The 24,498-nt window shown below is 43.8% G+C and overlaps 1 protein-coding gene across 2 annotated transcripts; it reads left to right on the top strand.

Annotated features, from left to right (window-relative positions):
- Positions 1-9,158: 9,158 nt before the first annotated feature.
- On the top strand, positions 9,159-12,645 carry LOC138812038 (antigen-presenting glycoprotein CD1d-like). 2 transcript variants are annotated; one of them, XM_069999982.1, is made up of 6 exons: positions 9,159-9,266; positions 9,459-9,725; positions 10,306-10,584; positions 11,033-11,314; positions 12,002-12,104; positions 12,204-12,645. In XM_069999982.1, exons 1-6 carry the CDS (start codon positions 9,206-9,208, stop codon positions 12,223-12,225), a joined length of 1,014 nt encoding a protein of 337 aa, XP_069856083.1. In that variant the 5' UTR covers positions 9,159-9,205; the 3' UTR covers positions 12,226-12,645. The 2 variants fall into 2 exon arrangements, with proteins under 2 accessions (XP_069856083.1, XP_069856082.1); XM_069999981.1 differs by having other exon boundaries at positions 11,999-12,104.
- Positions 12,646-24,498: the final 11,853 nt, after the last annotated feature.

Raw genomic sequence — 24,498 nt, 5'->3', positions numbered from 1 at the left:
TTGTTTATGTTTTTAATTTTTGGTAAAATCACATTCTTTACAATGGCCTCTATTTTTGTCTCTTTTCCCTTTTTACATTTTTCATATCTGAAAAACTTCTCTGGGACTCAGGAACTTGAATTTAGATTCTTTATCACTAAATAGTCCCCATCTGTATATTTCGTTTTCAGCTAAATGCTGAAGTCAGTCACTCCCAGCTTGTGTAATAAGAGCTGTTAAGTCTTGCTATCTCCTTCATATTGGGAATTCCTGCGGGTTATATATTGTATCATCCTTGAGTATTCCCAGGTGATTCACACAGCCCTATTTAAGAAAAAAAAAAAAAAGAAGCTCTATAGTAGAAGTAGAAGCAAAATGAGAATAATGGTTTTATTCAAAATGGTATTTTCTAGGTTGGTTTCCTTTTCAGACTTCCTACAGAAAGTAGTCTAATTTTTTTTTCTTGTGTATTAATTTCATTCTCTTCTTTAGACGAAGGGATTCTTTGAGGGTGGTAGGATAGATCACTAGCATTTCTGGTACATTTCTTGAAACCCTCATTGATGCAATGTGAAGATGGGTAATGGGGAGGCACCTGCCAAGCGAGCACTATGCTGGTTGCCAGTGGCTCAGGACTATAATCCTAGCTATTAAGGAAGTGGAGATTAGGAGGATAGTAATTCAAGGCCAGTTGAGACAAAACGTTTCCAAGACCCTATCTCAACCAGTAACTGGGTACAGTGGTTTATGTTTGTCATCCCAGCTATGGTGGGAATGTAAATAAGAGGATCCCAGTGGGAAAAAGGGAGATTCTGTTTCAAAAACACATAGAGCATTGGGAGCTGGTGGCTCACAGCTGTAATCCTAGCTACTCAAGAGGCTGAGATCTGAGTATAACCATTTGAAGCTAGCCCAGGCAGAAAAGTCCCTGTGAGACTCTCATCTCCAATTAACCACTCAAAAACTGGAAGTTGAGCTGTGGCTCAAAGTAGTAGAGCTGAGCAAAAGAGCTCAGGGACAGTGCCCAGGCCATGAATTCAAGCCCCACAACCCCCCCCCCCAAAAAAAAGTGAGAAAGCCGGGCACCGGTGGCTCATGCCTATAATCCTAGCTACTCAGGGGGCTAAGATCTGAGAAATCGTGGTTCAAAGCCAGTCTGGGCAAGAAAGTACGTGAGACTCTTATCTCCAATTCAGAAAACTGGAAGTGGTGCTGTGGCTCAAGTGGTAGAGTGCCTTAAGCTGAAGAGCTGAGGGACAGGTCCCAGGCCTAGAGTTCAAGCCCCACAATTAACCAAGAGAGAGAGAAAGAGAGAGAGAGATTAAAGGCAATGGGATGCAAAGGAAGACTGCCTAGTGAAGAGGCCATTGCAGTAGTCTGAGTGAAAAAAGTCCAGAAAATTAATGGCAATATGGACCAAGGAAATGATGAGCAATGTAAGTTGATGGATGAATTATAAAGGTGGGGAGTTGATGGTGTTAGGTTTTTAAAAAGAGGTAGGCCGAGTAAGAACAGCACCAGCACGCACGTGGTATTCAGATAAGGGGTAGGTTTATTCAGTAGACCTGCTTGGACCAGGCAAGGGTGGCACTCCACGTGGCTGGGAAAGGCCTGGGAATGAGAGAGAGCTGGGAAGAGAGGAAAGAGAGAGAAAAGAGCAGAGAGAGGGGTAAGAACAGTAGCACTCACGTGGTATTCAGGTAAGGGGTAGACCTGCTGGGACCAGGCAAGGTTGGCACTCCACGTGGCTGGGAAAGAGAGAGAGCAAGAGAGCAAGAAAAGAGCAGCAAGAGCTAGAAACGAACAGAGAGAGAAAAAGGGAGGGTCTGGGCCTGGGCTAGGCCTTATGTAGGGTATGGGTGGGGAAAGGTGTGGCCACATCAAATTCAGATGTGACATCAGCCGATGCAGATGTGACCTCTTCCAGGTGTGCCAGTTGCCTAGGTAACGCAGGTACTGGGTGGAGACTTTGCTGCGAGGAGGGTGGAGTCTGCTCGCCATCCAGGAGCGGACCTTACAGATGGGTTTCCTGACAAGCTATGATGGAGGTTGGAGAAAAGAAATGAGAAAAGGATGCTTCCAAGTTTTTGGCCTGAACAATCGTAGGAATGGAGACAGCAGTGATTCCAATGAGAAAACTGGTATAGGGTAGGTCTGAGGATTGGGCAAGGATTCAGAAACTCCATTATGGACATGTTGAATCCTTTTGACCAGTACATGTACCAAATATATGCACCACCAGGATCAATCCAAACATCATAACTCTATGAAGAGGAATTAATTGTCTCCACTTCCAGATAAGGAAATTGAAATTCAGGGCAGTTGAGAAGCCTGTTCAAGTTAACATAGTTGTTGTGAGAAGGCAGTGGTGTTGATACAAGGACTTTTTGGGTGGCTCTATATTGTCTTTCTCTCTCTCTCTCTCTCTGTCTCTCTGTCTCTGTCTCTGTCTCTGTCTCTGTCTCTGTCTCTCTCTCTCTCTCTGTGCTGGTACTAAGACTTGAACTTAGGACTTTGGCTTTTGCACTCAAGGCTGGTACTCTAAAAATTGGGCTGCAGTTCAAGTTTTGGTGTTTTGGTGGTTATTTGAAGAGTTTCAGACTTTCTTGCCTGGGTTGGCTTTGAGCTGTCTTTCTCAGATCTTAGCCTCTTGAAATAGCTAGGATTTTAGGCCTCCCTCCCTTACCCTACCACCGCAGGTATAATCTCTCAAACTCTTTGTCCTCAGCTTTCCCACAGTTTGTAGTAAAACAAAAGAGCCAGAAAAATAGAGAAGGCTTCATTGCTCATCAAGATGAATGTATAATATACTTTATAAAATATATAGGGTTTTTATATTCATATAGTTCCTTGGAATATATTGCCTTCTGACAATCTTGGAAAAGGTGGGAAAGAAAACCCTCAGTTAATGTGTGTATACATTTTATCCACCTAGCCATTTTATACTCACATGAAAGTACTATCTTTTTGATCATTGTTACTTCACTTATTTAACTGATATTATCAAACAAAAAATAAAACGTGTCAGATGCTAAAAAAAATTATACTACGTAATCATTTTTGATTAGAAGAAAAGTTTAGCCACTAGGTTAGTCCTTTGATAGGAATTTTTTTTTTCCTACAGATGAGTGTTTGATATCAGATCCTTAGAAACCAGGCAGAAAAGTAATTAGGCAACATAATCCAAAGAGAAAATGAAACTCTGCCAGTAAAGGTCAATCTGAAAGGCAAGCCCCAGGCTTCCTGAAATGGCAGGGTGCAGGCTGAGAGGCAATACCCAAACTAATTAAGTTTTCTGTAAACATGACTCCTTAGTCAACGAAGAGTACTTGTTCCTAAGCACTACTACATTCAGCTGTTCTCTCATTCAATAGTGCTAGGTATTGTGCAGAGTACTGGGTGATGGATGAGTTAAAAAAAACACCAACTGATCTCTGTCTTCACAGAGAGTCATCTCTAAGGAGAAGTAAAAAAGTACAGCAAAGATTTAGATCAAGAGCTGCTAGGTCCAGACAAAAGAGGACTGGTCTGACAATGGTTGGGATTCTGTGGTAGGAAGCTGTGAACAGCAAGGGACACCCAGGTGTTAAAATTAAGTTGTTGAGACACAGAATGAAGGCGGAAGGGAGGCAACCCCCAGGGGTGGAGGAAGGAAGTGCTAACCCTGAGAACCTAGTTCAGTGGGAAACAGAACTTAAGAATTGAGAAAAACTAATTTCGTTCTCTATACTTAGAGAATTTACTTTATTTTTATTGTATTAAGGACATAAATAAGATTCTGCAGAGCCGGGTGCTGGTGGCTCATGCCTGTAATCCTAGCTACTCAGGAGGCTGAGATCTGAGGATCGTGGTTCAAAGCCAGCCAGGCAGGAAAGTCCGTGAGACTCTTATCTCCAATAAACCACTAGGAAAACCACAAGTGGCGCTTGTGGCTCAAGTGGTAGAGCGCTCACCCTGAGCTGAAGAGCACAGGGACAGCACCCAAGCCCAGAGTTCAAGCCCCACAACCGACAAAAAAAAAAAAAAGATTCTGCAGGAAGAGGGAATCCTTAGAATCTTGGAAGGTACTTCTGTTACAGTGAGAAGACTGTTTACAGACAACAAATACAGAACAGATGAGTGAATACTCTATACTCTTTGAATGTGGAAGGATAGATTTCAGGTATTTCTTTTTTTTTTTGTCAGTCATGGGGCCTGAACTCTGGGCCTGGGCACTGTCCCTCAGCTCTTCAGCTGTAGACTAGCGCTCTACCACTTGAGCCTCAGCCCCACTTCCGGCTTTTTCTGCTTATGTGGTGCTGAGGAATGGAGCCGAGGGCCTCATACATGCAAGGCAAGCACTCTACCACTGAGCCACCTTCCCAGCCCCAGATTTCAGGTGTTTTCTGACAGTCTTGAGGACAGTTAACAATCACAACCACTCGATTCTAAGATCTGTTTCTCTGGACTGTCTTTGAGCTTCAATCTTCAGACCTAGCTCAGTTTCCTAAGTGCCTGTGGTTATAGGTGTGAGGCACTGGCTCCCAGTCAGATTCATCACTCTAAAAAAGTATTGTAAGGGGGCTCTTGCCTTGTATGCTTGAGGCCCTGGGTTCGATTCCTCAGCACCACATAAGCAGAAAAAAAAAGCCAGAAGTGGTGCTGTGGCTCAAGTGGTAGAGCGCTAGCCTTGAGCTGAAGAGCTGAGGGACAGCGCCCAGGCCCAGAGTTCAGGCCCATGACTGGACCCCTCCCCCCAAAAAAAATATTGTAAGGAAAGTCAATCTGATCTTCTTGCGTAATTTCACTTAGTGTTATTATGAAAGATAAAACGCTTACATGGTTGCCTGGCATCACTTGGCTATTACAGACCATTCCTGCTCCAAGCACACCCGGGATGAGAGGGAGGAGGAGCTAAGGCCTCTTTCCCATAGTACCCCGCACGAGTGGAATGATTGTCTCATACTTAAAAACTTGGCTCTGGGCTCCAATCCTGCCGCTCTAACTGTGAAACCTCGGGAAGTTACTTTGCATTTCTCAGAACTGAATTTCTTAATCTGGAAATGGGGCTAAAAAAGCAGTATTTATTGTACTCAAAAACCAAAAGAGAAAAAGTGAATGTGAAGTGCTTAGTGCACCGTGTGAACGATGAGTAAGCACAGCTTTATATGGCAACAATTCAGTTCCTCACACTCAACTTGCACTCTTTGATCTGAGACGTGGATGACACCCCACCTTTTCTGAAACCCATAGTGTAGTTGCAGGCTCTGGGTGAAACAGGAACAGGCCACAAGGATAAGGGCCAGAGCAGGGTCAGAGCTCCGTTAGAGGAACCTGGGCATAAACTCAGTTTCTACGCCACTGAACAAAACTTTTAGTTCCTGTAATAATGCAGGCACATTTCCATGTGGGGTGTGGGTGAGCATTCTGGTCAGGAGCTGGAGCAGATGGGCAGGATGAGACAATGAATTGAGAAAGAGAAGGGGACAGGATTGTAGGAAAAGGAAAGAAAAATGAGATGATGACCTGCTGGCCAAGAGGTGGCTACTGATGTAGGGCAGCCAAAAAATAAGAAGATGAATGAGAGGAAGGATGAGATAAAGAAAGAAGAAAATGTGGGCTGGGAAGGTGGCTCCGTGGTAGAGCACTTGCCTTGCATGCATGAGGCCCTGGGTTCAATTCCTCAGCACCACATAAGCAAAGAGAAAAAAGCCGGAAGTGGCGCTGTGGCTCAAGTGGTAGAGCGCTAGCCTTGAGCTGAGGGACAGCACCCAGGCCCAGAGTTAAAGACCCACCACTGGACCCCCCCCCAAAAAAAAAATGTTATGGGGAGTAAGAAGCAAGAGCAAAAGAGATAAGCTAGTCAGGTGCTGGTGGTTAGCTACTCAGGAGGCTGAGATCTGAGGATCACAGTTCAAAGCCAGCCCGGGCAGGAAAGTCCGTGAGACTCTTATCTCCAATAAACCACTAGAAAACCAAAAGTGGCACTGTGGCTCAAGTGGTAGAGTGCTAGCCTTGAGCTGAAGAGCTGAGGGACAGCATCCAGGCCCAGAGTTCAAGCCCCACAACTGAAAAAAAAAAAAAGATAAACTAGGTGTTTATTCTATATGTGTGTGTGTGTGTGTGTGTGTGTGTGTGTGTGTGTATGTGTGTGCACGCATGTGCGCACACGTGTGCATGTGTGCTGATGTGCATATGCACTAGAGTTTGAACTTGTGCTTAACAGGCAGGTGGTTTAGCACAAGTACTTTTTCCTGTATCTTTTTTTCAGATAGGCTCTCACATTTGTGTGTCCAGGCTGGCTTGGATCGGGATCCATTTGCTAGAATTGCAGACATAGCTGGGAACACAAGTGTGAACCACCAAACCTGACTTATCAGTTGTGATAAGAATCTTTTTTTTTTTTTTTTTTTTTTTGGGTCTGGTCATGGGGCCTGAACTCTGGGCCTGGGCGCTGTCCCTCAGCTCTTCAGCTCAAGGCTAGCACTCTACCACTTGAGCCACAGCACCACTTCTGGCTTTTTTTTTCTTTTTGCTTATGTGGTGCTGAGGAATCGAACCCAGGGCCTCAGGCATACAAGGCAAGTGCTCTACCAGTGAGCCACCTTCCCAGCCCTGTGATGGGGATCTTGCTACCTTCTTACCCAGGCTGGTTTGGACTGTGATCCTCCTGGGCACTACTTCCCTCCTACTTCGGATAACATGTGTGAGCCACTGTGCTGGACCTCTGTTTTTTCTTCAAAGACATTTGCTTTGCAAATTGAAGATCATAATGGGAAAAGGGGAAGATTACAGAATGACCTCTTTCTGTCTCTGAAATCCGACTTGGAGGTTCTGAGGAAGCAGCCATTTAGGTACATTTTTTTTTCCCTGCCATCTTTAAGCTACTGGGTGAATTTTGTTCTGTTTCACTTGTGGTTAAATTGCCTGGCTCCCACTTTCCAATATGTCTCAGTTATAAACTTCCTTAGATTTCTAGGCTCCCCAAGCCCCAGATCATGAAAGGTAGGCACAAAGTTTCCTGCGTAGGAAACTCCGTAAGACTCTTACCTCCAATAAACCACCAGAAAACCAGAAGTGGTATTGTGGCTCCAGTGGTAAAGTCCTAGTCTTGAGCTGAAAAGCTGAGGGACAGGGCCCAGGCCCAGGCCCAGAGTTCAAGCTCCACAATCAAAAAAAAAAAAAAAAAAAGAAAAGAAAAAAAGATTTCCATGGCATTTCAAACTCTTTTTGTGGGGGAGGGGGGAGACTGGAAATGAAATAAGGTAAGATGGGTTTAGGGCTACCTCTAAGATCCTAGTAAAGCAAGAAGCAGGAATTTATTCTCCAGGACTCTTACTACAATGGGATGTCAGGGGAGGCAAGCATTAATGTTGGCAGAATGGGAGGAACCAGAGTCAGGGTCACTATGCGCTGGGATGAGAGGTTCCCAAAGCTAGCTGTGAGCAAGGAGTAGAGATGGAGGCTGGCCTAGTTTTCTTGGTTTACACGGCCAGGGAAGACTCACTGTAAAGAATTTTAGCTTTTGTTGGGGCTGGTGGCTCAGGCCTGTAATCCTAGCTACTTAAGAGGCTGCGGTCTGAGGATTGAGGTTTGAAGCCATACCAGGCAGGAAAGTCTATGAGACTCTTATCTCCAATTAACCACCAAAAAAGCAAGAAGTAGAGAGGTGGTTGAAGTGGTGAAACAGCACCTTGAGTGAAAAAGCCAAGTGAGAAGACAAAGCTCTAGGTTCAAGCCCCAGTACACACACACACACACACACACACACACACACACACACACACACACACACACACACACACACACACACACACACACACACACACACACACACACACACACACACACACACACACACACACCTTGTCCAATCTTCTCCACGTACCATTGAGCAAATTAATTTCGATGCTTTTAATTTATTCTTTTTTTTAAATTTTGTCATTCATGGGGCTTAAACTGTGGGCCTGGGCGCTGTCCCTCAGCTCTTCAGCTCAAGGCGAGCGCTCTACCACTTGAGCCACAGCGCCACTCCCGGCTTTGTCTGCTTATGTGGTGCTGAGGGCCTCATGCATGCAAGGCAAGCATTCTACCACTGAGCCACCTTCACACTCCCCCCTCCCCCTATGCTTTTAATATAAATGCTATACTTATATTGCAGAGTTTGGAAAATAAAATTATTTCACACATTCCCTTTCCACGTTTCCATGCAGAAGTCTTTACTACCAAGCTAAAGGATTCTTATTTTTCCATATATATATATATATATATAAAGGGAAAAAAATATATGTCATATATATATATATATATATATATATATATGGCATATATATGGCATTATTGGGGCGTGAATGCAGGACCCTACACTGTCCCTGAATTTTTTTTTTTTTTGTCAGTTGTGGGGCTTGAACTCTGGGCCTGGGTGCTGTCCCTCAGCTCTTCAGCTCAAGGAGAGTACTCTGCACTTGAGCCACAGCGCCACTTCCCATTTCCTGGAGGTTAATTGGAGGTGAGAGTCTTACGGACTTTCTTGCCTCGGCTGGCTTTGAACCGTGATCTCGGCATCCTGAGTAGCTAGGATTGCAGGCATGAGCCACCAGCGACCGGCTTGTTCCTGAATTTTTTTTTTTTTTCTCAAGGCTATCACTCGACCACTTGAGCCAAAACTCCACTTCTGGGCTTTTCGTTGGTTATAACATTGGAGATAAGAGTCTCACAGACTTTGTGCCCTGACTGGCTTCGAACTACAATTCTCAGAACTCACTTTTCTGAGTAGCTAGGATGACAGCCCTGTGCGCCATCAGCACCAGGCTTCATTTGTGGGTTTTTTTTTCCCTTCTTCTTTTAATTATCTTTAAGTAGTTGTACAAAGGAATCACCACTGGATAAAGCTTATGAATACAATACATCTTGATCTGACTTTATGTCCTGCTTGCATTTCAACTTGCATGGTGGTTGGCGAAGCTGCCCACAGCCATCCTCAGACCCTTGCATCTCGGAAATAGTAGGCTGGGACAAGTTGGTGGGAAACATACAGATGCAGCCGAGTCTCCAGGACTTCTGGAGCCCCAGACTGCAGCTGGAAAAGCTGGGACCTTGACGCCGGCCAGCCAGCCCGAGCAGCGGCGCTGGTTGGCAGAGGAGCTGGCGAGGGCGGAGCGGGCTCGGGCGGAGACCCGAGCGCTGAGGGCTGAGGTCAGAGCCTGGGTCTAGGCGGAGCTCCGGCGAGGTTCCCAGGTCCCAGGCCATGGGTTTCCTGCGGTGCTGGCTGCTTTGGGTGCTCCCTCAGGTTTGGGGAAGTTCTAAGGGTGAGTGGGAGGAGGGCGAGCGGGTGCGGAGGTAGGCGCAGAGAAGGAGCGGGGCGATTCGCATACCCGCGCCTCTCCCCTGACTCATCTACTGATGATTTCCCCACCCTCCTTCCCCTCCTTTTTCTTTCTCCGGTGCTGCTGGCGCTCTTTGGTACCGCTACCTTCGTTCACCGTTCACTGCCGCCCCAGTCCTGGAAAGCCGGCTCCCTTTCCGTGCCCTCCAGATCTCCTCCTTTGTCAACAGCAGCTGGATGCGCACCGACTGCTCGGCCTGGCTAGGGGATCTGCAGACGCACCGCTGGGACAACGCCACGGACACCATTGAATTTGTGAAGCCTTGGGCTCAGGGCAAACTGAGCCTTCATCAGTGGGAGAATCTACAGCATATATTTAGGGTTTTTCGAAGCAGTTTCACCAGGGACATACAGGAATTTAGCAAAATGCTACAATTCGACTGTGAGTGGAGGGATGGGAGGGACCCTCTTGGCAGGCGCACGGGCGGTGGGAGGAGTGGACACAGAGCCCCACTGGGAGACGGTCCACCAGCCACGCCACGAGCGAGTTTTGCTTTCTCCTTTTGCCTGGAGAGGTCCCATTTTTTGACTTTTGAAAATACCCCTCATTTCTACCAGGGATATTGTTCTTCAGCCTTGGGTTGCACTAAAACCCTTATGCACAGTTCTTTCCTTCTTTCTTTCTCCTCTCTGTCTCTCTGTCTTTGTCTCTCTCTCCCTCTCTCCCTCTCTTCCCTTCCCTCCACCCTCCTTCTTTGTGTATGTGTGCTGGTAGTAGGACTTGAACTCATGGTCCAGGCTTTTTTTTTTTTTTTTTTGCTCAAGGCTGGCACTCCACTACTTGAGCAAACTTTCCATTTACAACTTTTTGTGGTTAACTGGAGATAAGAACTTCATGGACTAACCTGCTTGGCTTCTAAGAGTAATCCTAGATCTCAGCCTTTTGAATAGCTAGGATAATAGGCATGACCACCAGGCTTCCTTTCTTCCTTCTTTTTTGATCTCTCCATTCCTCTCTGCAGATCCTGCTGAGCTCCAGATCTCTGCTGGCTGCGAGGTGTACCCTGGGAATGGCTCAGAAAGCTTTCTGCAAGTAGCATATCAAGGAGAATATATCCTGTGTTTCCAGGGATATTCTTGGGAGGCAGCCCCAGATGCTCCGGCTTGGATAAAGTTGGTCATCAAAGTGATCAATGAAGACCAAGGGACAATAGAAACAGTGCAGAAGCTCCTCAAAGACACCTGTCCCCAGTATGTCAGAGGTCTTATAGAGGCAGGAAAATCAGAACTGGAGAAGCAAGGTCAGACTGCCATTTTCACCCCCTGCTCTACACTTAGGGTCCATCTAGGCTTTTCAGCTCAGAGATGATCGTCCCTTTCAACAATAGAAAGGGATAGATATGGCATGAGGATATATTCAATTTGCTGGCAATCATGGGTTACCACTTGAGTTCTGTGAATGGAACTAAAGCACTGGGGACAGAGCTGAAGCCAGGCAGTCTTTGAAAGACTCTGGGTGACAGAGTGGAGCTCAGGGTGAGTACAGAGGAAGGACAGTGGAATTCGAGAAGGAGGGGGAGGAGTATCAGGGAAGGCTCTCCTGAGGAAGGTGACAAAAATGAATGATACCTGCCAGGAATTTTCATCTCCAGAAATGGACATGGGGGAAATATGAGCCTGCTGGGAGGCCTGGAACCTGTTATGCACAGTCCTTACTTGAAGATTTCCCCATTTCTTTGTTGGGAACAGTGAAACCCAAGGCCTGGCTGTCCAGTGGTCCCAGTCCTGAGCCTGGCCATCTGCGGCTGGTGTGTCATGTCTCTGGCTTCTACCCAAAGCTTGTGTGGGTGATGTGGATGCGAGGTGAGCAGGAGCAGCTGGATACCCAGAAAAGTGACATCATGCCCAATGCTGATGAGACCTGGTATTTCCGAGCAACTCTGGATGTGGCGGCTGAGGAGGATGCAGCAGGCCTGTCTTGTCGAGTGAAGCACAGCAGTTTGGGAGGACAGGACATTGTCCTCTACTGGGGTGAGGAAAAAGGGAGGAGAGGGTGCTCCAGGTTAGAAGTAGGAAGGGCTGGGGTTGTCACAGCTCACTTCAGAGATGAAGCCTTTAACCAAGAGGGCTAGAAAGAATTCTCTATATAGGAAGCAGGGAAACAAGAGGCCAGAAACTCAAAAAGGTCTGTATACAAGAAGAAATAAAGACTCAAAACTACACAAGTAGTTGGCAAATAAAGAATTCCAGGATGATTCAAGTCCCAGCAGAGAGGGGACCAGAGACTTTAGAGAGGCAGGTGAACAAAGGCAGTGGTGGTTTATCAAATGCTTCCTGTGTGGGGACTCATCTTTACTCCTCACCTTTGAGGCAAGAACTGTTAGTGTTATTTTACAGATGAGGAAATTGAAGCTAGGACAGTAATGGGGACATGACTATTAGAATATCCAAAGTTCCATTGAAAATGCAAGAGCAGGATATAGAGTCCAGTCTCCCTTGCTAAAGAGTTTTGCCTCTGTACTACACTGTTGTATGCTAGAGCGAACTGAGTGCCCCCATCTTGAGAAAAGGAATACAATCTAATTAGGAATAGAAGCAGATGCTTTAAAGAAGTTAGAAATAAGCACCTGACAACCTCAAGTATTCTTAGACCAGGGGACTTGACACAGGAAAGGGTCCTCTGCTAGGAGACATCCTTTTTGTGTTCTCTCAAAGCAGATAGGAGCCACACATCTGTGACCAACATTGTCTTGGGAGTGCTGGCATTTCTGGTCTTCCTTGGGTTCCCTCTAGGCTTAATCTTGTGGTTTAGGAGACGCCGGTAAGTCTCCTCTTTCCATTTGCTTCTTCCCTACACCTCTCTCCTCCACTCCCTGCTTCCCTTTTCCTAATGGCTTCTTCCTTTTTGATTGTCTTGCAGCTCCTATCAGGATATACTGTGATTCTCCTGGCCATGTCTGCCCCTCTGCAACTCAGGACCTCTAGTTCCCAGGACTTCATTCCTGGTCTGCTCAGGAATTGAGGATGAAGAAGTGAAGAATACTTATGGCATCCTTTAAACCCCAGTCATAAAGGAACTGGAGTTCTTTTTGACTATGGAAGTTTATAGGCCCAAGTGGTTCTTGTACAAACAGAAGTGCGAACTCAGATGCCTACCAGAAACAAGCAGACAAGGACTAGAGTGTAAGTGCCTGTGGTTCTGAGCTGGAAAGCACACATCCTGTCCTAACGTAGTAGCTGTAGTGGTTTGTTGCAGGCACAAAGTCAAACCCTGGTTTGGTTGTAACCTGCGTTTGTCAAGAAAACGAATGGCATTTTTTTCCCCCTGACATACCTACATTAAAGTTTAAAACGTAACTCAAGTTTGTTGTGTCATGCATCTCATAGACACACCTGCTGGCTAATGACACCCAGTTTATACCTCTTTTATAAGCATCCCCCCAATGATATATTGGCAATATTAGGAATGTTTCTATTGTAAATTTGGACTTAATGACTCTACTCCCCACTCTTTCTCTCTCTTTCTCCCTCTCTTTGTACTGGGGCTAGAAATCAAGATTTTTAAGCGTTCCTTTAGCCTTGTCTGATTAAGGCTGCTGCTCTACCACTTGAGCCACAACTATACTTCCAACTTTTTGCTTGTTAATTGGAGATCAGAATCTTGAGGCCTATTTTGTCCAAGCTGGCTTTGAACAGTGATCCCCAGATCTCAGCCTCATGAGTAGTTAAGATTGTAGTTATGAGCTATCCATGCTCAGCTCATTTTTTTGTACACTATAATTTTTTTTACGGTCAGAAGTTCCACTCATCATTCTATATTTCTGTGTTATCTTGCCCTGTCATCTCAGTATGATAATTTTTAATGGGTTTATTGTCAAGCACTCTAAATGCCCACAGTCCTTATGAGATGATTGATTTTTTTATTTTTAAAAAATATTTCCTCCTCCTTCTCCTCCTCTTGCTCTTCCTCCCCCTCCTCCTCCTCTTCCTCCTTTTCCTCCTCCTCCTTCCCCTCCTTCTGCTTCTTCTTATCATAATCATCATTGTATGCCAGTGCTGGAGTTTGAACTCAAGGCTGAGCACTGTCCCTTAGCCTTTTTTTTTTTTTTTTTGTCACTTGTGGGGCTTGAACTCTGGGCCTGGGCGCTTTCCCTGCGCTTTTCAGCTCAAGGCTAGAGCTCTAACGCTTGAGCCACAGCACCACTTCTGGTTTTCTAGTGGTTTATTGGAGATCAGAGTCTCAGGGAGTTTCCTGCCTAGGCTGGCTTTGAACCATGATCCTCAGATCTAGCCTCCTGAGTAGCTAGGATTACAGGCGTGAGCCACTGGCATGTGGCTTCCATTAGCCTTTTTGCACAAGACTGGTGCTCTACCACTTAAGCCATAGCTCTACTTCTGATTCTAATTTGGGTGGTTAACTGGAGGTCAAAGTCTCATGGACTTGCCTGCTGGGGTTAGCTTTGAACTTTGACCTTCAGATTTCAGCCTCTTGAGTAACCAGGGTTATAAGTGTGAGCCACCAGAGCCCAGCTAGAGTATTTCTTACAGTATTTAGTAAATGAACATGACACCAAGTGCCTCCTTTTTCTTCATAGTCTAATTCACTAATCAAGTTTACAGCAGATTTCCTTTGTCAAAGAGACATACTGCCAATGCTGATTATTTTTAGTGGCTTGTGTTTAGAGCATAAGGCACACATTTACAAACTTTCTTGCTCTGCTCGGCTCAAAGGGAAACAAACTGGTGGTATGGCTTGTAGAAATATATTCCCATGATTCCAGTCTGAGGCTGGTGGGAGGAGTAAGGAAACAGGAAGATGAACACACTGTTGGTGGTGTATGTTATTTTAGGAACAGCGGTGAAGGCCTGAGAGGCCAAGTCAGCAGCTCCCTGTAACAGAGACTCTGTGTGACTAATCAAAACTCTGCTCTGTAGAATTAACAACAATCTGATTTGCAGATGAAAATGAAAGGCAGGGGAAAAAAAGGCGGGGAGAAAAAGGCAAACAACAACAAACAAATAAAACAAAAGTGCTTCAGAATAAGAAGCTGCTAAAGACCACTGGAATCTTACACAATTATTTTTAATTTTTCTTTTCTGCTCCTGGGGCTTGAACTCAGGGCCTGTCCTGGAGCTTTTTTTTTTGCTCAGAGCTAGTGCTCTATCACTTGAGCTATAGCTCTACTTCTATATTTTTGTAGGTTACCTGGAGAAAAGAGTTCGACAGATTTTCCTGCTTGGACTGTCTTTGAATTCAGATCCGAATTCAGCATCCAGAGTAGCTAGGATTACAGGCCTGAGTTACCAGTGCCAAGCACAAATCTGTATTTTAAAAAAATTTAAAGAAGTATTTTTTATTTTATAAAACTCATGTGTTTATTTAATATTTAGTACTTTATTAAACTATTTTTGAATTTTGCTTATGGGGGATTATTGTTTGAAAGGCAGATATATACATTCTTTTTAAAATCAGAATCAATTAGTTGTACAAGAGAATTTCACACTGACATTCATATATGCGCATGGTGTACCTTCCTATCTGACATTCTCCCCTTCCCAAGCCAACTCTGATAAGCTTCATTGTTTCATTTTCACACACATAGATGAGGTCTTTTTACCATATTCATTCTTTTTCCTCTCCCCATTAATCATCCCCATCCCAGACAGGACCTGTTTTAAAATTCCTGCTCTTCATTGTTGTCATGGGTGTTATTTGTTCACTGGTTTTTCATTGTGGTATTTCACACATTGCATATAGATTGTTACAGGATTTCCATCAAGTTCACTACCCTGTGTACTCTCGGTCTCCTCATCCGCATTCCCTCTGCCCCTTACTATGCAGCAACTGTGTGTGTGTGTGTGTGTGTGTGTGTGTGTGTGTGTGTGTGTGTGTGTGTGTGTGTGTGTGTGTGTGTGTGTGATGATACTTGGGCTTGGACTCAGGTGTGTGTGTGTGTGTGTGTGTGTGTGTGTGTGTGTGTGTGTGATGATACTTGGGCTTGGACTCAGGGCCTGGGCTCTGTCCCTTAGCTTTTGCTTTCAAGGCTAGCTCTTTACCACTTCAGCCACAGCTCTGTTTGTAGCTTTTTGGTGGCTAATTAGAGATAAAGGTCTTATGGATCCCTACCCAGAGCATATGGGAGACGGCAGTCTTCTGCAAAGTTAGGATTATAGGATGAGCGACAGGTACCTGATTAACACTTTGGTTTTTGCCAGTAGGGAAAGAGGCATATGAGAGCCTCAATGCTCTGTGTTTACACTTCCTCTTTCCCTCCCTCTTTCTCATCAAATGGACATTGAAGATGGGCCATTAACCAGGTAGGCCTAGAAATGTAGGCATTTTCATTTTGGTTTGTTTGGATTTTATTAATGTATTTATCATTAAAATTTAATACATACCCTTCTGAAAAACATCCTAAAATTACCTAACTGGACAATATTTTGACATTTTAATGTATGTGTTCATTCATTTCCTTGCATTTTTCTCTTTTCTTCCCCCATCCATGCAAATTAGCCACATGCTTTTTTTCTGCCTCAGGGGAAGAATATGGTTGGATAGAAACAGGAAGTAGCTTCCCTGTTATTCTGTGTTATTTTATAAATGCTTATGGTGTATATATCAGAAAGGCTACTGGGTCTGAAGAGGCCTTCTGGGAGTGATGTGGGGCTTTAGCAATAATCTATGTTATTATCTTACAGTAACTTGGGTTAGTGTATGAGCTCTGTAAAAGAATTGGAACTCTAGGGATTGGATTGTGGGCAAAAACTGTCACAAGCTCCCCACCATGTGCTGGAATGGTGCTCAGGGTTAGGGATTAGATTAACTCCCGAAAATCTAGTGATAGTTCTTGCACATTCTACTTCTAGTCCAAGATTTGCAGCCATTACTGAGGGAGTTTTATGTGAAAGTGTTGAATACCACCATGTAGAGCGCATTTATTTTAAAAAAATTCCATTACTGTGGGCTTGAACTCAGGGCCTGGGTGCTGCTCCTCATCCTTTTCACTCAAAGCTAGAACTCTATCCATTGAGCCACAACTCCACTTGTGACTTTTTGGTAGTTAATTGGGGATAAGAGTTTCATGGAGCCAGGCGCTAGTGGCTCACGCCTGTAATCCTAGCTACTCAGGAGGCTGAGATCTGAGGATTGCCGTTCAAAGCCAGCCCAGGCAGGAGAGACCGTGAGACTCCTATCTCCAATAAACCACCAGAAAACCAGAAGTGGTGCTGTAGTTCAAGTGGTTGAGCACTCACCTTGAGCTGAAGAGCTGAGAGACAGCACCCAGGCCCAAAGTTCAAGCCCCACGACCGACCAAAAAAAAAAAAAAAAAGAGTTTCATGGACTTGCCTGCTCCAGCTAGCTTTGTACCTTGATACTCAGATTTCTGAGTAGCTAGGATTACAGGCATAAGCCACCAGCACCTGGCACAGAGCATATCTGCAGGCTGTATAAATGAAAGCCTCCAACATCAGAGCCAATATGTTTTGAGACAAATGTTGTGATTGTGTGGGAAAGTTAATTTGAAGTCTTGAGATAGACTTAGCATTTAATACTGACTGCTGGATTCTTGTGGACTATAATGAGCTTGGTTTGAATGATAATGAGTATGATTTATTGCTCTTAAAAGCTGGACATACAATAGCTGGAAGAACCAGAAGGTAAAAGCAGCCTTGGTGGAACTTTCTGAAATTCATTGCTATTAGTTTTAGGAAGTTACAGATGTAGACAATGTCTCAGCTCCTACAATTTAGCCATATTAGCAACTGTTACCACAGCTTCTTGGCCTGGTGAGATTTCAACTTGAAAGGGTGAATTTGACTCATAGTGAAGTGTGTGGGAGGGGCAAAATTATATCTTACCTGCAGTTCAAACTCTCAAAAGAGGGAGGCTCATCAAAGAGAGGCGAGAAGGGAAGGGATGCTGGGTTTTTTTTGCCATGCTTGGGCAGGGGAGTGGGGAGGGATCTGACCCAGATCCTGTAATTTTTGTGATGCTGTCCTGCACCAGTTGAAATGTCCTACTGACTTTGAAGCCTTTGGGGAGCCAAGGGAAGCACTCTGCTGCTGGGCCCGAGAGCCAGCTGCAGTCACAGAAGGACCTACATGCCCCCACATGTGGGAAAGGAAGAGGCAACCAGCCGTGTTCATAGATGATGGGACTGAACGCAAGCAACCATGCTTGAAGGAAAGCAATTGCTATACTTGATAAGGGATTTATTCAGGTGGAAACGACTAATACATAAAAGCCAAGTCGATTCCCTATGTTAACTATGACCAACTAGAAAGGGAAACAGGAATAAATAGGCCATTCAAAGAGTGACAAAAATAAAAAGCACTTAGAAATAAAAAAAGTACTTTCAAACATGGTGCAGTTCTATCCAAGCAAAACTAGTTCTCTGAAGGAGTAAAAAATTGAATTAGTACAAATACATACTCTATTCTTAATTTAGAATACTTAATATAATAAAATAACCCCCACATAAACTCCAAAAACAAAAACAAAAAAAACCCCTCTAAAACAAAAAAGGTTTTGGGTTTGATTCAAGTGGTAGAGCACCTGCCTAGGAAGTGTCAGGCCTCGAGTTCAAGCTCTAGTCCTGTCAAAAAATAAAGAAAATGGCATAATGAACCCACTGTGAGAAATTTTTAGGTTTTAGCTAGGGATTAGCGCTCTCTCTCTCTCTCTCTGTATATATATATATATATATATATATATATATATATATGGATATAGATACAAATATAGACAGCTAATTTCTAAATACAGAAAATGACTGCTTTGTGAGCACAACTTCACATACAAACCATCCAACTGAAACCCCTCTATCCCCAATCTTTATATAACTCTCAGATACCAAGTCACAGTTTCCTCTGTCCTTAAGCACCACAGGTCCAGGAAGTGATCAGTACAAGTCTACCTTTTTTATTTTATTTTATTTTATTTGAGAACATATTGTACAGAGGGGTTACAATTACATGGGCAGGATAATGCATACATTTCTTACCAAGCATTGCAGTCTCCTCCTTTGTTTACCCTTCACCTCCCTTCCCAGCCTCCCCCCTCCCCCCACCCAATCATACCCCCCTCCCTCCCCCACACCGACATTGTAAAGCTGGTTTTGACATGACATTTTGTACTTCTCATTGTTGCAACAGGTCCACCTGAATCCTTAAACGAACAAGTCTACCTTTATAGCCCAGATCCTACCCAGAATCATCCAGCATAGCCAATCCTAAACTGCTTACTCTGTTTCACTTTCTCATGAAAACCAAGGCAAAGGTTTTAATTTCCCCTCATCACTCCTGACTTACCTCAGTACTTCCCTGTGTGGCCCTGGATAACAGGACATGATCATTTATCCAGGAAACTGTAAGGAATCAACTCTTCCTTGGCTGTGACTGTGGTCTTTCCAGATCTGACTAAATTAAATCCCAAGTCTAAAGAAAAATATCCTGGGAGTCATTTCCACATTTGTTTTACCCAGGCGTTTTTCCCCTTTGGCTTCCAACAATTTTGTAACACTCTAGTCTGTTTTGCATAAAATATCTAGGTTGTTTTCTCTTTATTCACTGGGCAGGTACATAGGGAAGGCCCTGTGCGAAAATATTTTCAAACTATCCAAGGCTAATAAGCAGAACACTAAATGAGTGAAGGAGGTTGATGTTTTTACAGCATGGATGGAGGGGTATGAAAGGCACACTGGAGACTACCTCTACAGGGAGCTGGGGACTAGTTGACCAACACAAACTTGGAGGAACCCCCGAGTATGGATGCTGTAAAGAATGGTAGCCTTTGTCGGGGATGGTGGCGCATACCTGTAATCCTAACTACTCAGGCACTGTCCCTGAGCTCTTCAGCTCAACTACCACTTGAGCCACAGTACCACTTACATTTTATTGATAGTATCATCCTTTGTCATGTTTTGGGATTGCAAATCCCTGGTGCCCTGCTGCTGACCTTGGTCTTTCCCTGTAACAGCTCCAGGCACAGGTTTTTTTTTTTTTTTTTAAAGATAATTAATTTACTTTATTGTTACTATAGAGGTGTTGTACAAAGGGATTACAATTACATGAATCAGGTAATGAGTATATCTTCTGTTCCCCCATTCTCTCCCAGTACCTCCCTCCTGTCTCCATCCATGGGTTGTATAGTTCACTTTCATCAGTATCCATTGAGCTCTACTGCTGCATTTTTTACCCTCTTTCCCTCAAGTGTTTTTACTCTTCTCCCACCCTCCAAAAGATCTGCATGTGAATAAACCATATATAAAAAGGGAAGAAAGAATCATCAAAAAATAAAAATTAAAGCTGAGTGTTGATGACATGCCTGTAATCTTTGCTACTTAAGAGGCTGAGACCTGAGGATAACGGTTCGATACCAGCCTGGGTAGAAAATTCCCCATGAGGCTTTTACCTCCAATTAACCACCCCAAAGCCAGAAGTGGTGCTGTGGCTCATGTGGTAGAGCACAAAGAGGCTCGGTGCCCAGGAGGGGGTATGGAGATCTACCACTTATAAGTCAAGCAAAATCCCAGAGAATGCATTCTGTCTGTGTTCTGTCTGTACAATAGGAGCCCCTAGGCTCATGGTAGAAATACAGGATCTTAGATGCCAGAGTTTCAAAGATAACATTAAAAAAATCCATTTTACCCAGCAGGAAATAATTGCAAGGAAGACCAGATTGTTCATAGACAAAATATTTATAAAACCCTATAATTTTCTTTGCAATTAGGCTACAGTTCAATACAAACAATTTTCTGACTTGGATGTGAAAGGAGGTGGAAGACATCTACTCTCATAGTAATGAGAAAAGTCCTTGAGCTATTATAAAATCCATGGGTGACCACAAAATTGCTGGACTGTGGATGCAAGGAAAGCTCAGAGAGACTGGGCTTTAGGCCAGGAGCCCTTTATATGTGAGCCTTAAGAAGTGGCGGGTCTTGTAGGCAAAGGTGAGGAGAAAGGTTGGCAAAGGCCAAGACTGGAGGTATTGGCAGTATTGGTGGAAGGGCAGAGAATGGAGTCTAGCACATTTCCAAATGTAGATGGGCAACTTCTGGGGGATAAATAGTAGGAACCATTGAATCTAGGAACATTACAATCATTATAGAAGAGAATACACAAATCCTCAACCTTTGTCAGTAAACTACATCATTTGATCCATCAATTTGCTTTTTATCATGTATAATTTTTTTGCCAGTCCTGGGATTTGAACTCAGGGCCTAGGCACTGTCCCTAAGCTTATTTTGCTCAAGGCTACTAGCACTGTACCACTTGAGCCACAATACCACTTCCAGCTTTTTCTGTTCATGTGGTGCTGAGGAATTGAACCCAGGCTTCATGAATAGTAGACAAACACTCTACCACTAAGTCACATTCCCAACCCTACAATGTATAATTTTTGATAATTGATCAAAATAAATCTAGAGTTTTCACACAATATAAAATTGGAAAAGAAATTTCTTAGCTAAGGTTTTAGAGGAATGGAGTTCACTTTGCTCAGTCAGTGGAATTCATTTGGTGTGTTGAGTTCCCAGAAGGGAATTTTATATATATATATATATATATATATATATATATATATATATATATATATATATATATATATATATATATATATATATATATATATATATATATATTGTCATGGGGCTTGAACTCTGGGCCTGAGCTCTGTCCCTCAGCTCTTCAGCTCAAGGCTAGCTCTCTACCGCTGAACCACAGCACCACTTCCAGTGTTCTGGTGGTTTACTGAAGAGTCTCACAAACTTTCCTGCCCGGACTGGCTTTGAACTGTGATCCTCAGATCTCAGCCTCCTGAGTAGCTAGGATTACAGGCATGAGCCAGCAACGCCTGGCTTAGAATTATTTATATTTTAAATGTAGTGTGGCGATCTCATTTAAGGCTAGCTATAATCATGACAAAATATGGGAAGTAGCCCTGAGGCAGAAAAAACCTTCTATTTACAGCCAAGTTTCACCTATAAAGCTCCTCGTAGCTCCATTGGTTGTGTAAACATCAATACCGTTTACTTAAAAGCATCAAACTGAATTTTCCTGCTTTTCTTAAAGTATTTGGTTAAGATAAGAGTCCTGACTGATAAATGACTGTACTTGCATGTGATGTGCAGCATTAGGCAATGAAATTCAATTTAAAGTGTACTGAGCCAATTTCCTCTTCCACTACCCAATGACTTTTATGAATGTCTACATCTCACTAGGTGGCATGGGTGAGCTAAACACTTACCAAGACTGGGTTATCAAGGATTGTCCATGAAAAAACACTTTATTAACTTTTGATTTTGTGCATATAGTTTTTCGTCCATATGCTATGACACCTGTTTTATTGTGCTGGTCCTAGGGCTCTCAGGACTTGAGCACTGTTTTTGAGCTTCTGTGCCCAAATTAGTGCTCTACCACTTGAGCCACAGCTCCACTTCCATTTTTGGAAGTTTATTGGAGATAAGAGTCTCACAGGATTTCCTGCCTGGGCTGGCTTAGTACCATGATCCTGAGATCTCAGCCTCTTAAATAGGTAGGATTATAGGCTACCAGCAACAAATACTTCTTTATTCTGCCTATCATACCAGCCTGGTCTATTCCTTTTTGAAGCAGTTGTTGACAGAAGCTTCAGTTACATTGCATTTCACTTGCTCTTTAGCCCTAACTTTTCTCATAAGGTGACTGGGACACCTATGAGGAGCAACTTAGCATTTGTGAATGCTCAAGACTGCAAGTGTGATAGAAATAAAACCTTTGAGACAATCCTGGACCATTAAGGGACGTGAGTTATAGGTGTGTGTTCTTGTAAGTCTCAGGTAAACAATTGAGCAGCATGATCATCATGGTGGGAAGGTTTTGTTGAGATCCTGCATTTCCATAACAAGCCTGATAGTACCACTGCATTGGCTTTCTTGTTTAACCTTTCTTGTTTAACCTACCTGTGTATATATATAGGTGCCCATATATGTGTCTGAAAACTTTCACCAAACAATTCTTCATATCCTCTGTGGTCTGTGCTATAGGTTTAACTATGATGGCATGGCATGATTTTACTGGGAGAAGGCCACTACCTGGGTAGTTGAACCTGGGTGCTTAGAGGTGCTGTAGGTTGGCAGCTATGGAACTGATAAGGCTTTCTGGTGGGTGGAGCCACCATGTAGCTATCTGCAGAGCCAACCTTGGATGTACACAGGTGTTATAAGCCAGCCAGCTGTGCAGGGAGCTTACCAGTGGAGTGGTCTACTGCCTTGCTGACTAGTGGACCAGACTGAAGTACATAGGGGAACGGATGGCCAACCAGCTGTGTGTCAGACTCATTTACAGGGGGGAGGGCAGGCCTACTGTTGAGGTGACCAGTGGGCTAGACTCAGATACATGTGGCTTCTGGGGGTCATCACATGATGGATTCAGAGATTTTTGCTTGGCTGCTCTTGGAGGGCAGACTAGTGGGCTGAGGTCACTGCTTGGCTGGTTGTAGGGATGGTCTCTGGCACATGCAGTCACTGTGGACCAGATGGCTGTGTGGCAGGCTCGCTGAGGGATGAGGTCAATGCTTTGCCCAGTATCATGTTGCTGCAGACGCATTTGCCTGATGGATGTCTATTGGCTCTCTCTCTTTCTTTGTGTGCAAGTTTACACATTCCCTTGGTTATAGGGTACTATGTTGGTTTGGAAAACTAAGTCTTGGCTTGTTTGCTGGGCTCAGGCTGCAAGCATCTGGGAGGGTGGTATAGCAGTTACAGTAATGCAATATGATCACAATAGCACGATGGTCCATTCCCAAGCATGGCTGTGGTTACTAGTTCCTGGGGTGACATGCACTCTAGGAGTGTGTTCAGTTTCAAGATTCTTCTCAGCTGCAGCTGTTTACCTTGTGGAGGTTGTGAGGTATACAGTATGGTCTTCCTGCTCTGTGGAAATACCAACATGTGAAAACTCTGGGAAACTCTCCAGCTTGTGTTTGGGTTTGAGGCTAGTGGCAATCTCTGTGTAGCATCTTGATCCAGTCATGGGAACACTGGGGATCTTCCACTTACCTTTTCCCAATAAAGAGAAGTAAGCCTGGGCTTTGAGCCAACTGAGGTGGGAAAAAACATGGGAGCAGCAAGGTGCCTTATTCTTCTCTCTATGGTGCTATCTTTGATTTTTTTTTTATACCACAGGTAGATTGTCACTTCCCTGCTATTCCTTAGCTTACTTCCTTAGTCACTCCATTCAGAATATATTTGGTTTTTTTTGGTTACAGTTACTTTTTGTGAGAAGATCTGTGATGTACACCCTATTTGTCCATCTTACACCACATTTTAGTTACTAAAAATGAAGGTCAATCAATACCATTGATATATTGTATCAATTTTGCTGTAATTTAAATATGTATACTTTTGCATTTCTTGTTACTTTTATTTGTGCTATATTAAATGACAATCAACTGATATCATTGATAATTTTTTTTTGTGGGTCAGTCCTGGGGCTTGAACTCTGGCCCTGGGCACTGTCCCTGAGCTCTTCAGCTCAAGGCAAGCGCTCTAACACTTAAGCCACAGCACCACTTCTGGTTTTCTGGTGGTTTACTGGAGATAACAGTCTCACAGACTTTCCTGCCTGGGCTGGTTTTGAACCATGATCCTTAGATCTCAGCCTCCTGAATAGCTAGGATTACAGGTGTGAGCCACTGGCACCCAGCTATCATTGATACTTTGTATCAATTTTGCTTGTAATTTAAAGGCATGTATACTTCTGCACTTCTTGTTATTTTTATTTGTGCTATATATCTATCCTTGGATCAGTGCAATCTTGTCTGCTATTTTAGATTTATAATCTTTTTTTTTTTGTTATTGTTGGTGGTGGTCGTGGGACTTGAATTCTGGGCCTGGGAGCTGTTCCTCAGCTCTTCAGCTCAAGGCAAGCACTCTACCACTTGAGCCACAGTGCCTCTTCCAGTTTTCTGGTGGTTAATTGGAGATAAGAGTCTCATGGACTTTCCTTCCCAGGCTGGCTTTGAACCACAATCCTCATATCTCAGCCTCCAGAGTAGCTAGGATTACAGGTGTGAGCCACCAGCACTCGGCTTATAATAATTTCTTCTGCCTTATAATCATTTTTTGAGTTAATATCTCACTTTGTATCCTAGCATAATCTTTTTTTTATTGTAAAGATGCTATACAGAGGATTACAGTTACATGAGTAAGGTAATGAGTACACTTCCTATTGAG

Source organism: Dipodomys merriami, unplaced genomic scaffold, assembly GCF_024711535.1.
Source record: "Dipodomys merriami isolate MVZ:Mamm:240054 unplaced genomic scaffold, mDipMer1.0.p SCAF_56, whole genome shotgun sequence".
Lineage (NCBI taxonomy): Eukaryota > Metazoa > Chordata > Mammalia > Rodentia > Heteromyidae > Dipodomys > Dipodomys merriami.
The sequence above is the reverse complement of the archived record's forward strand: the minus strand, read 5'-3'. Positions and strand labels throughout refer to the sequence as shown.

Coding starts and splice junctions, on each gene's coding strand:
- LOC138812038 (XM_069999981.1), top strand. CDS start 9,206: ATGGGTTTCCTGCGGTGCTGGCTGCTTTGGGTGCTCCCTCAGGTTTGG. Junction 9,726..10,305: donor CAAAATGCTACAATTCGACT/GTGAGTGGAGGG, acceptor TCCTCTCTGCAG/ATCCTGCTGAGCTCCAGATC. Junction 10,585..11,032: donor ATCAGAACTGGAGAAGCAAG/GTCAGACTGCCA, acceptor TGTTGGGAACAG/TGAAACCCAAGGCCTGGCTG.